This window comes from Zootoca vivipara, chromosome 4, assembly GCF_963506605.1.
Source record: "Zootoca vivipara chromosome 4, rZooViv1.1, whole genome shotgun sequence".
Taxonomy (NCBI): domain Eukaryota; kingdom Metazoa; phylum Chordata; class Lepidosauria; order Squamata; family Lacertidae; genus Zootoca; species Zootoca vivipara.
This window is the reverse complement of record NC_083279.1, coordinates 87567792-87582681: the sequence shown is the minus strand read 5'-3', so window position 1 is coordinate 87582681 and position 14890 is coordinate 87567792. Positions and strand designations below refer to the sequence as shown.

General features: G+C 45.0%; 1 protein-coding gene across 3 annotated transcripts in view; it reads right to left on the bottom strand.

Moving 5' to 3' along the window:
• Window positions 1–14890, bottom strand: part of SLC36A4 (solute carrier family 36 member 4) — a 97536-nt gene that overhangs the window by 57575 nt on the left and 25071 nt on the right. For all 3 annotated transcript variants that reach the window (XM_060273883.1, XM_060273884.1, XM_060273885.1), the window contains 2 exons: window positions 12631–12855; window positions 2670–2768 (listed from right to left, as the gene is read on the bottom strand). In XM_060273883.1, coding sequence (XP_060129866.1) covers window positions 2670–2768; window positions 12631–12855 — 324 coding nt within the window. The remainder of the gene's footprint in view (window positions 1–2669; window positions 2769–12630; window positions 12856–14890) is intronic.

The following is a 14890-nucleotide window of genomic DNA, read 5'->3' as shown; positions in this document are numbered from 1 at the left end:
AAACACTGCTGTCAGCTCCTACCATCAATACTCCCTCAAGTCATTGTCATGACATTTAAACTTTACAAGGTTAAGGTCAGAAGGTAACCTCCGCCCGTCACTCTGCAGTGACAGCACCCCACTGAGACACAGCTGTCAACCCTCCTTTTTTTTGTGCTGGAAATTCCCTTATTCCAGCGCCGTTTCCCGCTGCTATCCTGGATTGTTAGATATACCGTAGACTGTCCCCAGGACAGGTGAGGCTGCTGCTGATCCCTTATTTTCAAATCCAAAAGTTGACAGCTATGCACCCAGAGCTCCCCTATATACAATTCAAAATACAGAGGAGATTTAAGAAAGCCAATTTAAGTCTGAAGCAACGTCCTAAGGCTGTGCCAAGTCCTGTAAATGGAAGCCATCGGCTGAAAGGCACAGATTCAGCATTTAAGCTCTGGCACCTCTTATTCCAGCAGTGAGGTTTTGCTAAGCAATGTGGCCAGGCAGAAACAAGAGGGGGGGGGGAGAGAGAGAGCAGGTGAATCAGCTTCCAAGGTCCACAAAAGAGGTCCAAGCAAGCAGTTCTCTTAGTGGTTTCACAACCAACCACCCTTTCCAGGCTCCCCAAGGGAAATAGGAGTCTCACGCAGCACCCTTAGCAAACTACAGTCCACAGGATTATTTCAGGGAAGCAATGAGAGTTAAAGTGGTAAAATACTGCTTTACATGTGTAGTACAGATGGGGGCCAAGCCAAGAGCATCAATTTAAAGTCCTGCTCTATCACTGGGCTCCGAAACAGATCTCGCAAGCTTCTGAATGGTCTCAAGGGGTTATTGTAATGATGCCCGGTTGCTTTCTCATGAGTAAGACGCTCCAAACTCTGTGCCTGGTTTTTACAGATTCTTATTACATACATATGTATAAGACAGAGCATCAAAATCCATGACTGTCCTAGTCCGATTCAGAATCTAACCTGCATGTGGATTATCAAATGATCAAGGAATCTCTTACAATGAGGCTATGATTCTATTTGCCTGCTGTTACTGGGCAATTACTAGCTTTCAAGTTTATTACAGGAAGACAGGTATCTCCTGTGGAAGAGCCTGGGTTTTTTCTTTCCTCCTTTCTTTACCTCTCGCCCCAAAACTTCACGCTCATCTCTAGTCTTTGGCCCAAATTCTTTCCAATGTTTTGACTAATAAGTTTCACCTTCCTGCCTCGCTCCCGGCAGAGCGGCATGCCAGAGTCTGAGCCCACCTGAGCTCAGCTGCTCTGGAGACCTTACAGTACCACCAAGCCCCGGCCTGCTATCAGGGAGTCCTAGGGGAGAAACAGCAAACCCTATTCCCTCATTCCAGGAGAGATCTGCAGCCTGCTGTGGAAGCTACAGTTTGGCATCTGCTTCCACCGAGAGAAGGAGAAGCTGGCACAATCTGCTTCCCACCAGATTCTTCCACTCTCGGCCCATGCATTTTTAAGCATGCCATTTTCAGCCCTAAACACTAAAAAAAAACCCACGTCATTCTTAGTAATAATAATAACAATAATTTATTATTTATACCCCACCCATCTGGCTGGGTTTCCCCAGCCACTCTGGGCGGCTTCCAACAGAAGAATAAAATAATCGATTAAAGATTAAAAGCCTCCCTAAACAGGGCTGCCTTCAGATGTCTTCTAAAAATTTGGTAGTTGTTTTTCTCTTTGACATCTGGTGGGAGGGCGTTCCACAGGGCGGGCGCCACCACCGAGAAGGCCCTCTGCCTGGTTCCCTGCAACTTGGCTTCTCGCAACGAGGGAACCATCAGAAGGCCCTCAGTACTGGACCTCAGTGTCCGGGCAGAACGATGGGGGTGGAGACGCTCCTTCAGGTATACTGGACCGAGGCCATTTAGGGCTTTAAAGGTCAGCACCAACACTTTGAATTGTGCTCGGAAACGTACTGGGAGCCTGGATTCTGAACTCGGCGCCACACTCAGGGCTTCTAAGTCATCGCGGCATGCACACAGCACGTGATCTACGCTCAAGGAGCAAAAGACGAGTTAATAACAAATTTGGTAAGTTCACAAAGGTAAGAAAAGGAGGGGACTGGGCAAGGAAAGTTGCCATCCATCTTGCACCCTTAGCATGGCAAGTTGTTGTATACCAGTTCAGGCCATTGGTGGATCTCGTTCATAATCATCTATTTCAGCTGCCATCAGTTCTCCAGGGTTTCATGCAAGGTTTTGCCCCAGCTCTACCCAGAGATGCCTGGGAACTTTTTGCACACAGAGCGCATGCTCTACAACTCAGCTGAAGCCTTTCTCTTAGAATAAAAGCCTCTTGTGCCTTCATGGAAAAGCACTAGCAACAATTTCTAGATCCAGGCTGTCAGTGTTTTGTGGGAGTGATTGAAGTGCATACTGGAAATTTAGGTTTGCACAATCAATACAGATTAAAGCACCCTGCTGACTTGGCACAACACAACCACCGGAAATTTTTTTTTTTTTTTTGCAATAGGGAAATGCACTGAAAATTGTGGGGCGAATCTTCCCTATCAAAGGCACACACAAATTTGGGGGTCTCGTGTACCCTGAAGGACTAGTTCTGGCCACTGGAGTAAAACAGAGGCCAATTCTGTTTTCCCCGAGATGGTGCAGAGATGTGTTTCAACTGCCATTGCCCTAATAGTCTTAAATTCTAAAACGGCACTTACCACTCCTATTCCTTCAAAAGCGAAGACAGCCGTGCCAAAGAAAAGCGGGTACCTCTTCCAATCAGCCACTAGAGGCAGTTTTCGAGGAATGGATAAACCCTGGCAAGAGACATCATAACAAAAACAATATTGACTTTCTGTAGTCCATTATGCCAACCCAATACAAGCCTGTCTGGAGCATTCTGGAGCATTGAAGTTTCTGGACAGACTTCAAGGACAGCCCCACATACTGAGCATTACAGGCATCCAACTTGGAAACTGTGGGATGGAACACTGGGGCAGACAAGTCACAACAGTTCCTAGAGTGTCCACTAACAGGAACTCACCTGGAGGGACACCTGACTACAGGTCAGTTCCTGTTCCCTCAGACATGCAAATGAGTTGGATTAGACAAAAGCCCTAGCCTGCAATCACTCTCTCTCTTAGATACTTCCTCCTTCGATGGGAACACATCTCAAGAGAATCTCCAGTTAGCATGGTTCTCACTCTAGGCCTGCAGCCAAGAGTGAGACCAAATGGAGTCTTACTTTACTAAGTAGTCTCTAGATGTATATGTACTTGTAACTTTTCTAAGCAAGCCTGCCTTTCTGAGATTATGCTGTAACTCAGGATGAAACTGTAAGTAAACTCTATCTTATTTTATAAACACTGTGTTGTGTATTTCTTTTAAGAGGGACAAAGGGGACCTTTGCCAGGAAGTGTAATATTGAACTATAAAGTGTAATATTGTTATAGAGATTCTAGCGAATCTAACGCACATGCTTTGCTGCGCACAAAAGGGGAATGTCACTCTGCTGATATTGGAAGCTTGCTAACACAAGCTTGGATAGGATCTATCTAATAATATATCCTAATCCACATCCCTAACATTCCCATAAAGGGTTATTACGGCCCAGGACTGCGTATTTTTGTGTATTTTTGAAGGATTGCTTTGGATTGTGACTTTGAACTGAGTAGGATTTTTTCAGTTAGAACTTCCTGGTAAGCACATGGTCTATTGTTCTCCAGTGTGCCTAGGGGATTAGCTACCCCTCCCCTCCCTCAGAGTTTACAGCACTGAGAACTCAGAGGCAGTGAAGATTATTTTGCATTTTGAGATATTTTTAGAGATTTTGATTTTGGAATTTTTGAGAAATTTTTAGAATTTTGAGATTCCAAGATGGCTTTTGCAGATTTTGATAGTGGAGTTAAGCCAGGATTCATGGCTCTAGATGATGACAATTATGTATTTTGGAAACAACGCCTGATAGCATTTTTAGATGCAAGGAATGTTTTGGATGCCATTGAAAAACCTATGCCTACTGGCACAACAGCAGAGGATTTAGCCAAGATAGCAACTTGGAAACGCATGAACAGCGAGGCCAGATACATAATTTTGAGTGGACTTCGCAACAGGCATCTAACATCAGTTAATAGCAAAGATGATGCAGCTAAAATCTTAAAAGATATTGAGCGCAGGTATGGAGCATCTACTAAGAACTCCTACAGGAATTTGATGAGCAAATTAACTGCGCTGAGGATGAATTCAAGAGAAGAATTCACTGACCATATCAGCAAATTTAGTGAAATTGTTCAGAGGATTGATCTTACTCCTAAAGCCCTTGATGAAGAAACAAAGGTTTCATTTTTGATAGCATCTCTAGGACCAAGCTTCAGTTCATTCAAGAGTTGCATGGATCACAAAAAGGACCTGACTTTTGAAGAACTGATTGATCATTTGAGAGAGGAATGCAGAGATTACCTTGATTCTTTAGAAAGGAATACAGGGAGAAAGGACACTAATTATGCTTCCAAGCATTTTCAAAGGTCCAGACAAACGCCAAAGGAAATAATTTGCTTTAACTGCAATTTAAAAGGGCACATGGCGAAGGAATGCCGGGCACCTAGGAATAAATCCCGCCCCTTTCCACCAAAAGGCGAAAAGAAGGGGGGTCGTGGGCGTGCAATGATATTGCAAGAAAGAAATGTAGCTTTCCAGAGCTGTGAAGGAAAGCGCAATAAGTGGCTTCTGGACAGTGCAGCAAGCAGCCACTTCTGTTACAAAAGGGAATATTTCAATGAAATAGACAATAATAAACAGTCTGAGATTGAAATTGCTGATGGAAATGTTATAAAGTCAATAGGTGCAGGATCTTTGAACTTGAATTTCAAAGTGAACAATGAGTCTTTTGATACTACAGTGAGTAATGTTAAGTATGCACCAAAGCTGAACTGTAATCTAATAAGTGTGTCTAGCTTGGACAAGAAAGGTTTTGAAATTATATTTAAAAATGGACAATGCAATGTGATAAAAGATGGTGAAGTGTTTATTCAAGCCAAACTAATCAATGATGTGTATGAGATTGATATTTCAGAGAATGAGTCTGCAAGGGTTGCACAACCCAGCAGAAAGGATCAACCAGATCTGGAACTCTGGCACAAAAGGCTTGGACACAGGGATACCAACCTTATCCTGAAAATGCAGAAGGAAAATCTGGTAAAAGGTCTACAGGTAAAGAATTGCAGTACACCAATGCCAAACTGTACAACTTGCATAACTGAAAAGGCAGTCAAGCCTTCCTTCCCACGTTGTACAGAGAAGAGAAGCACAAAAGTCATGGACACTGTTCATACTGACCTATGTGGTCCGCTGAATGTACCTTCCCTAGGAAACAATAAGTACATTCTGATATTTATAGATGACTTCTCAAGATATTGTGTTGGATATTTTCTAGAGGAAAAGAGTCAGACACCGGAATTGTTCAAACTGTACTTAAACATGGTGAAGAACAAATTCCAGAGAGCTCCTTCCACCTTAATTTCGGATAATGGTGGAGAGTTTTGCTCACGGCAGATGAAGGCCATCATGGCACAAGAAGGCATAGCACATGTAACTACAGTTGCTTACACGCCTCAACAGAACTCCATTGCTGAGAGAAAGTTTAGGTCTATTATGGAGATGACAAGGTGCATGTTAAAAGAGGCCAACTTGTCACAGAAGCTATGGGGTGAAGCGGCGAATACGGCGATTTATTTGCAAAACAGATTGCCTACAAAGGGTGCAGAACGCACACCATTTGAACTTTGGCACGGGAGAGTCCCAAGTCTGCAGCACATACGTGTGTTTGGAAGTGTCTGTTATTACCACGTGCCCAAAGAGCGCAGACACAAGCTTGACTCCAGAGCAAAAGCAGGTATCCTGGTTGGATATGCTCCTGGAGGAAAGGGATATAGAGTTCTAGATCCAAAGAGTGGCAGAGTAGACCCATACCATGTGGTTCATTTTGATGAACTAGGAAAGTTTGATACAAAGAACACTGTTATTGACTGTTCTAGAGAGTCACCAGATGAAGAGTTTATAAGTTTTCCTTTAGCACAAGGAACTAATATACCTTCTAGTGTCACAACACCCCCTACAGGCGACACCCCAGAAGACGCAGAGGTCCAGACCCCTGGCGGCACCAGAGACGAAGAGGAGGAGCTGTACGTGGACATGCCAGCGTTGGAGGAGGATGAGGATGCTGATGCGGTTGCACAACCAGAGGTCAGATGCTCATCCAGAACCAACAAGGGCGTTCCGCCACTACGACTGTCCTACTTTGCAGGGTCGGCGTCTCCACCAGAACCTTCCACTTGGGAAGAGGTAGAGCAGATGCCAGCCACCGAAGCCAGTCTCTGGAGGAAAGCCGCGCAGGAGGAGATTGACGCACTGCACAAGAACAAGACCTGGACACTCACAGAATTACCTGCTGGTAAGAAAGCAATTGGGAGCAAATGGGTGTTCAAGGTTAAAAGGGGTTCAGAAGGGGAGGTGCAACGTTACAAAGCAAGACTAGTGGCACAAGGTTTTTCACAGCAATATGGCCACGACTATGACCAAGTCTTTGCACCGACAGTGAGATACAGTAGCGTAAGATTACTTTTAAGCATCGCAGCATCTAAAGGGATGGAGGTGAAACACATCGATATAGCTACTGCGTTTTTGCATGGGGAAATTTCTGAAGAAATTTACATGAAGCAGCCTAAAGGTTTTATAAAGCCAAATGAGGCACATTTGGTTTGCAAGCTTCAAAAGGCACTGTATGGTTTAAAACAAGCAGCCAGAGCCTGGAACTTGAAATTGCATGGAATGCTGGTGAAACTTGGGTACAAGCAAGGTGAAGCTGACAAGTGTTTGTACACTAAGCAGAGTAATGGACAATTTTCTTATATTCTTGCCTTCGTTGACGACCTTTTAATCGCAACGTCAAATGACAGGGATTATAAAAATGTAGTCCAGCACCTCAACAAGGAAGTGCAAGTGAAGGAATTAGGACCAGTTGAGTATTACCTCGGGATTCAAGTGGAAAGAGAACAGGATGGTTCATTTCTACTCAATCAGAAGCAAAAGATAATTGAACTGTTGGAGAGTATGCAATTGCAGGATGCAAAACCCGTCGACACCCCGATGGCTACAGACTTCTTAAAGAACCAAGAGGATTCGAAGCTGCTGCCAAACAACACAGAGTATCGTTCAGCAATTGGTAAACTTTTGTATTTAGTTACCACATGCAGACCTGATTTAGCCAATGCAGTAGGGATTCTCAGCAGGAAAGTGAGTAGTCCCACTGAGCATGATTGGGTTGGTGTGAAGAGGGTGGTTCGATATCTTAAGGGTACAATGGATTGTAAATTAAAGTTACCAGCTGTCAGTGACCCTAAGCTCATTGGGTACACTGATGCTGACTGGGCGGGTGATAATTCTGATTATAAATCCACAAGCGGGCATGTCTTTATGTATGGGGGCGGAGCTATCACATGGGGCAGTTATAAACAGAAATGTATAGCTTTATCGTCTACAGAATCGGAATATGTTGCGGCTACAGAAGCGTGCAGAGAGATTTCCTGGCTGGACCAACTCCTAACAGACTTTGGCGTGGAGAGAAAGGAACCTATAAGCCTGCTGGAGGACAACCAAAGCTGTCTAAAGCTGGCGCAGAATGAGAAGTTCCTAGCACGCTCAAAACACATTGGGGTCAGGTACCACTACGTTCGCCAGATGATACAAGATGGACTTGTCGAACTGTCGTACTGCTGCACATCGGAGATGACAGCAGACATCCTAACAAAACCCCTGCCAAGACAGAGTTTCCAGAACCTGCGTGTCAAGCTGGGACTCTTGGGTGGTTGAATAAAGTTGCTTATGTTTTGTTTCGTATGTAATGAATGTTGTGAATTGCCTGAGAAGGGGTTTGTGGGATGGAACACTGGGGCAGACAAGTCACAACAGTTCCTAGAGTGTCCACTAACAGGAACTCACCTGGAGGGACACCTGACTACAGGTCAGTTCCTGTTCCCTCAGACATGCAAATGAGTTGGATTAGACAAAAGCCCTAGCCTGCAATCACTCTCTCTCTTAGATACTTCCTCCTTCGATGGGAACACATCTCAAGAGAATCTCCAGTTAGCATGGTTCTCACTCTAGGCCTGCAGCCAAGAGTGAGACCAAATGGAGTCTTACTTTACTAAGTAGTCTCTAGATGTATATGTACTTGTAACTTTTCTAAGCAAGCCTGCCTTTCTGAGATTATGCTGTAACTCAGGATGAAACTGTAAGTAAACTCTATCTTATTTTATAAACACTGTGTTGTGTATTTCTTTTAAGAGGGACAAAGGGGACCTTTGCCAGGAAGTGTAATATTGAACTATAAAGTGTAATATTGTTATAGAGATTCTAGCGAATCTAACGCACATGCTTTGCAGCGCACAAAAGGGGAATGTCACTCTGCTGATATTGGAAGCTTGCTAACACAAGCTTGGATAGGATCTATCTAATAATATATCCTAATCCACATCCCTAACATTCCCATAGAAACGACTACGGTCGCAGCCCTAAGCATGTCTTCTCAGAAGTACAATACCACTGGATTCAATCGTGCTTACTCGATACGATATGATAATCTTTACTGCCACTGTCCTGTGCAGAACAACAAAATTACGTGCCCAATAGTAAGTGACTTCTGGGAAAAGATTTATAATGAAATGAAGAAGGTGTTGAAAAGCACATTTGTCAAAAAAAACCAGAAGCATTTCTATTGGGCATAATAGGCAAAGAGATCCCAAAGAGAAATGTAAAAAAATTTATGTATGCCACAGCAGCGGCTAGAATGTTATTAGCAAAGAACTGGAAATCCCATGAAATACCAACAATCGACGACTGGCAGATGAAGATGATGGAGTTTATGGAACTGGCTGAGATGACCGGAAGAATCCGTAACCGGGGGGAAGAAGCGACAGAAGTAGAATGGAAAGATTTTAAGATGTATTTAAAAATATATGCAAAAGTTATATATTAAGATCAGAATTAGGTCAAAATTAAACTGTGGAAATGAGGAATATGTTATGTGTATGATGCAAAATAAGATTATATGAGGTGATTATATTGGTATAGAAATTGCTAAAATGATGCATGCTAGTGAACCACAGTGGACGGGAGCCCGAGGAGGTCCCTTTATAAAATGTGAGACGAAAATTAGGAATAAGTATTTGCTTTTTTTGCTTTTTGTTTTTTCTTTTTCTTTTAGTGTCCTTATTGTAATGTATTTTTCTATTTTTCTGTTTGTGTAAAAATGCAATAAAAATTATTACTAAAAAAAAGAACAACAAAATTGAACTTCTACATCAAACTTACAACCATCAGCCTACTATTTAAAAAAAAATACGTATCGACTCGCTACCCATCCCACCTATACATAATTAACCCCCTAAAAAACTCTAATACCCCTCCTGATTTACCCCCTAAAACTCTGATGCCCCATAACTGAATACAGACCCTCCCTCACAGACTGCCTTTCGCTGCATTCAAAATCGAAATCGCTCTTGGATAGAAGCTATTTCTTTATGACCCTATACCTCCTTCCAGAAGGCAGAAGCTGAAGGAGATCATTTCCTGGGTGCACACTATCCTGCACAATATCTGCAGCTTTCTTATAGCACCTGGAGGCATAGATTTGATCCAAAGTAGGAAGAGTGCACCCAAATTATCCTGTCCGCAGTCTTTACGACCCTGGACAGCGCTGTTCTTTCCCCAACCGTGCAACTCCCAAACCACACAGACAGACCATAGGTTAATACACTTTCTACAGTAGAGTGGTAAAATGCCCTCAGCAGGTCCTTTGAGAGATTGTTTTTCCGGAGGATTCTCAGAAAGTATAGCCTCTTCTGTGCTCTCTTCATCAGGTCTTTGCTATTTGCTCCCCATGTTGGATCATCTCTCAACTCCATTCCCAGAAATCGAAACACTGAGGCCTGTTGCACACACTTCCCCTCGATATTAAGTGGTTGAATATTCAATGTGCATTTCCTAAAATCCACAATTACCTCTTTTGTTTTCTTTAAATTAAGGAATATTGTTTTCCCTGCACCACTCCACCAACTGCTCAACTTCCTTCCTATAGACCGCCCCCCCTCTCCAGCCGTAATTAGACCAACCACCATTGTATTATCTATATTACTCCCCAAGGAAGCAGAGCTAGGATTGCAGCCTAAGGTATGAATAACTGAAGTTAGCCCCGATTTATCCAGGAAACTAGATACAAGTAGGTAAGAGGCAAATCTGGACATCTTCTAGGTGCGTTAGTAGGTGGGAAACTACTGAATATGTGTGGAAGAGCTGGGCCATTTGAGTGCACTAGCACAGCCCAATGGCAAAAAATCTCCACTGTTGGAGGACGGAAGCTTCTGAATACCAGCTGCAAGGAACTGCGACTGGGGGGAGTGCTATTACGCTCAGGTTCTGTTGCAAGTTTCCCATAGCCATCTCATTGGCGAGAACAAGATGCATGGGTCACTGGTCTGATCCAGCAGCCAGGTTTTTCTTATGTGGAGTCATTTAGTACCAGTATACCAAAATTATACTCTACATAGGCTGGGTGATATCTGGTTTTCAACATCATGATATATCACCAGCTAAACATCGCGATACAGTCATACCTTGGTTGTCGAACGCCTTGGTACTCATCTACTTTGGCTCCCGAACGCTGCAAACCCAGAAGTAAGTGTTCTGATTTGCAAATGTTTTTTTGGAAGCCGACACGGCTTCCGCGGCTTCTGATTGAGTGCCGGAAGCTCCTGCAGCAAATCAGAAGCCACACCTTGGTTGTCGAATGTTTTCAGAAGTCGAAGGGACTTCCGGAAAGGATTCCGTTCGACATCCAAAGTACGACGGTATACAAACATATCACAACGTCTGAAAGAAGGATGTAACTATCAAGAGGCGAATGGGCAACTACTACTACTTAGGGGTCTAAAACCGATACATTTTACTTATCTTTAACACAAAGCTTTCCAAACTGTGTGTTGTGACCTGTTAGTGTGTCTGCTGCAGTGTGTAGGTGTGTCGGACAAACACTCCTCCCGGGGCTGGAAAGGGGTTAGTTTAACCTCTGGTTTGCTAGTAAAACTGAATTACTGCGGTGCAAAATGATGCGTGTCTAAAAAGTGTGTCACCAACATGAAATGTTTGGAAAGCTCTGCTTTAACGTATTGTTACAACTGTTATTTTATAGTACACAGCAACAGGGGCAGCAGGAATCATGAGAGAAGCGATGACTGGCTTCACGGTTTTTCCCATACTGTATCACACTTTTTTACAAAGCACACACACACATTGCGATTCGCTATGTATCGCCATGTCAAATATTATGAAACCGATATCCACTATGTGGATTTCAAACCATTTTGGGGCAATGTATCAATACATCGCCCGGCACTACTCTACCTAGACTGGTAGCATCCATACCAAATGCTTGGGTTCGGCGCATGCCAGGTTTGTGTTCTACCTGTTAAAAACGCCCAACTATAATTGGGGAGTGGGGCAGGGGGGTTCCTGTGCAAGGCAAGAAGCACACAATCTTGTGGTTGAAATCTTGGGCCCCTTAAGGCTCGCTAATGGACAAGTCAGCATTGCCCCTTAAAAATGCACAAAGAAAAAGGTAATTGCCCTGTATTTCCTAAGTAATGGAAATGTGGTGGTGAATCACGATGACCTTTAAACAGATGAGTGAATCTGAACAAGTCGGCTAAAAGGTCGTTGTCATTCAGCGGTGTTGGTTCTGGCTAGCCACCGGATGCATCACTCAGAACTGTCAGCTCCTCTTGTTGTTTTCACTAATCTCCATCCACCCCCTAACCCACACACAACATGGGGCTGAAAGTTTCATTACACATATGCAATGAAGATGGGCTGGGAATTAAGCCGAGACTTTTTCAGTTGCAGGAGACAAGGCTATTGATCAGAAGCTGCTAGTCACAATGGCTACTGAGTGCTTCCAGGATAAGAGGCGGCATGGTTCTGAATGCCAGTTCCTTGGGAACAGCAGCAAGGCAAGGCTATTCCCTTCATGCCCTGCTTGCTGTGGTCTGAACCAGTGAGCCTCTTGGGCTTGCCGATCGGAAAGGTCGGCGGTTCAAATCCCCACGACGGGGTGAGCTCCTGTTGCTCTATCCCAGCACCTGCCAACCTAGCAGTTCGAAAGCATGCCAGTGCAAGTAGATAAATAGGTACTGCTGTGGCGGGAAGGTAAATGGCATCTCCGTGCACTCTGGTTTCCATTACGGTGTCCCGCTGCACCAGAAGCGGTTTAGTCATGCTGGCCACATGACCCGGAAAGCTGTCTGTGGACAAACACCGGCTCCCTCGGCCTGAAACCGAGATGAGCACTGCAACCCCATAGTCACCTTTGACTGGACTTAACTGTCCAGGGGCCCGTTACCTTTTACCTTTCTACCTGCCATCTGGTTGGCCAGATGTGGGGAAAGGAAGAGTGGACTGGATCAGCCTTTGCTCGCAGCCCGCAGGGCTCTTCACACCTAGCTCTGTGTATGCTTCCAGCTAAAGCAATCCTAAAATGGATTATCACCCGTGAGGCAAAGCGCAGCCCCCCCAAGTGTGACGCTGGGAGGAAGAAAAGAAAAATGAGTGCAGAAGCAGGTCCTTACTCACCTGGATAACATATTGATAAATGATTACAAGACTGATGGCCATGGCTATGTTTGCGAGAAGTGAGAGCACAGACAGACTCCGAAGATCGCGGATGAAGACCAAGAGGATAGTAAAAGGGAGAAAACACAGCATATATATTCGCAGGTCAATAGTCCTTTTGTCCGAGGGGCCACTGATTCCTGTGGCGTTCGCGCCAGATTTATTTCCAACAATCCCTTCGTGAACCTGCAAGAAACAATACGGGTTATTTTTAAATGACTGAAATTAGCACGGGTTGTAGTTTCAAATGAGGGAAATGCCTTGTCTTCCCAGGAGAGGGCACCTTTATGTTCAGCTCTTAAGACCAGGGGTCGGCAACCTAAGGCCCATGGACCACAAGCGGCCCATGGGGGTTGTTTAACCGGCCCGTGGACACGCTGCCACCCACTCCGTTGGCTCCCATGCACGGAGCAGAGCAGGGAACGGCTTCTGCGATGCTGGCTGGCTTCCCATTGGCTGCAGGAAGCTCCTGCAGCCAATGGGAAGCTGCGCACGCCTCCTCCGCACCGGACAGAGCGGCGGAAATAGTGTTTGCGCATGCGTGTGTGCGTGCGCACTCCAGCCCATCTGTGGGACCGTGAACCAGCCCAAGCCACAAAAACTTTGCCGACCCCTGTCTTAGACCTCCTTTATGCCAATTAGCTATCAGGGTAAGCTAAAGGTGCTAGTTCTGGTGTATAAAGCCCTGTAGTTTGGGGAGGGATACCTGAAACATCATCTCACCCCTTAAATACCCGATCCATCACTGACAAGCTGCAGCCTTTTCGTTTTCTGCACAGTTGCCATACAACCAAAGAAATCTTGGTCAATCAAAGGGAGTTTTTTGCCTGTGAAACCTGCACACATTTGATTCTGGACAATAAAAACAAGTTCCGAAGGGGGAAAGCGTGCAGTGTTTTGACACATGCATCCCAGACCAGGCGGCACCTTAGGAGAGGCATTAGCTCCTGCGGATGAGTGCCTCTGAGATAGCCTTCCCCATCTTGGTGTGCTACAGATGTTTGGAACAAAACAGCAAGCATTGGCTGGTTCGGCTGATGAGAGCTGCCATCCAAAAGTATCAGGAGAGCACCAGGATGGGAGAATGCTCTTCTAAGACATTAAAACTTTCCGGTAGCAGACACCAGGCATGTGTGTATGTGAGTAACGATTCACTGAAATAATGATCATTGGGGTGCAGAAACAGGAATCGTTTTTGAAATATCAGCCGTGTAAAAATAACATGCTGCCCATGATACCTTTCATTCATTAAAAAGCTTTTTTTATGATCAACCAGTATCAGTTAACAGTCAACTTTAAAAGGTTCAAGCCCCACATTGGGTGAAAGATTCCTGCATTGCATGATCCGAACAGCTGAGGGGGAAGTGGGCAAAGAGGCAGAGTTCCCACCTCCGCTCTGTTTAAAGGGGGTGAGGCCCTGCCCCCTAGCCGACCTTATTGGTCAGCCTGAGCGTGACGTGTGCGGGAACTCCCTGCACGTGAGGGGCTGGGCTCCCAACCCCATCGCGAGAGTGCAGAAGGGTCCCGCCCACAACACCACCTCCGTTGGGATGCGGAAGTGGTTTTCCTGCATTGCATGGGGTTGGAACGAAGATGACCCTCGTGGTCTCTTCCAAACTTCTCGTTGCCTGCTCCAAAGACAGCAGCTCAAACAGCTTTGAATGCTTGATGTTTTATTATGCTTTTTGTATTTGTTGGAAGCTGCCCAAGGTGGCTGGGGCAACCCAGTAAGATGGGCAGGGTACAAATAATAAAAATAATATTGCTGCTGCTGCTGCTGTTAAGCAAAATGGTTGCACTTCACTAACTTCAATGATGCCATGTTACAAGACGGGCAAAGTATCCGATTTGCCAATTGTAGCACAGCCAGGACTGAAAAGCAGACAGCCTGAACATAGACACGCACGCAGGAAGTTAACAAAACAACCATGAAAGAGCAACCCGCCACCTCCTCGTTCTCCCACATTTCGTCTGGGGCCGAGCAAGTTTACTGCTGATTGTGATAAGATGATTGGTAGACGTGTGACTCATCTTCTGCCTAACCTAGTCTCCTTCGCAATGTCAGACTCAATATCATCAGCCTCTCCAACCACTCGCTCACCATCACTTTGAAGCAATGGCAATTTCCTCCAGTGCGTCACATCACAGGGTTAGTCATGTCGGGCCAGGCCATGGTAAACATTATCCCACTCTCCCCACACACAAGAAGAAGAAGAAGAAG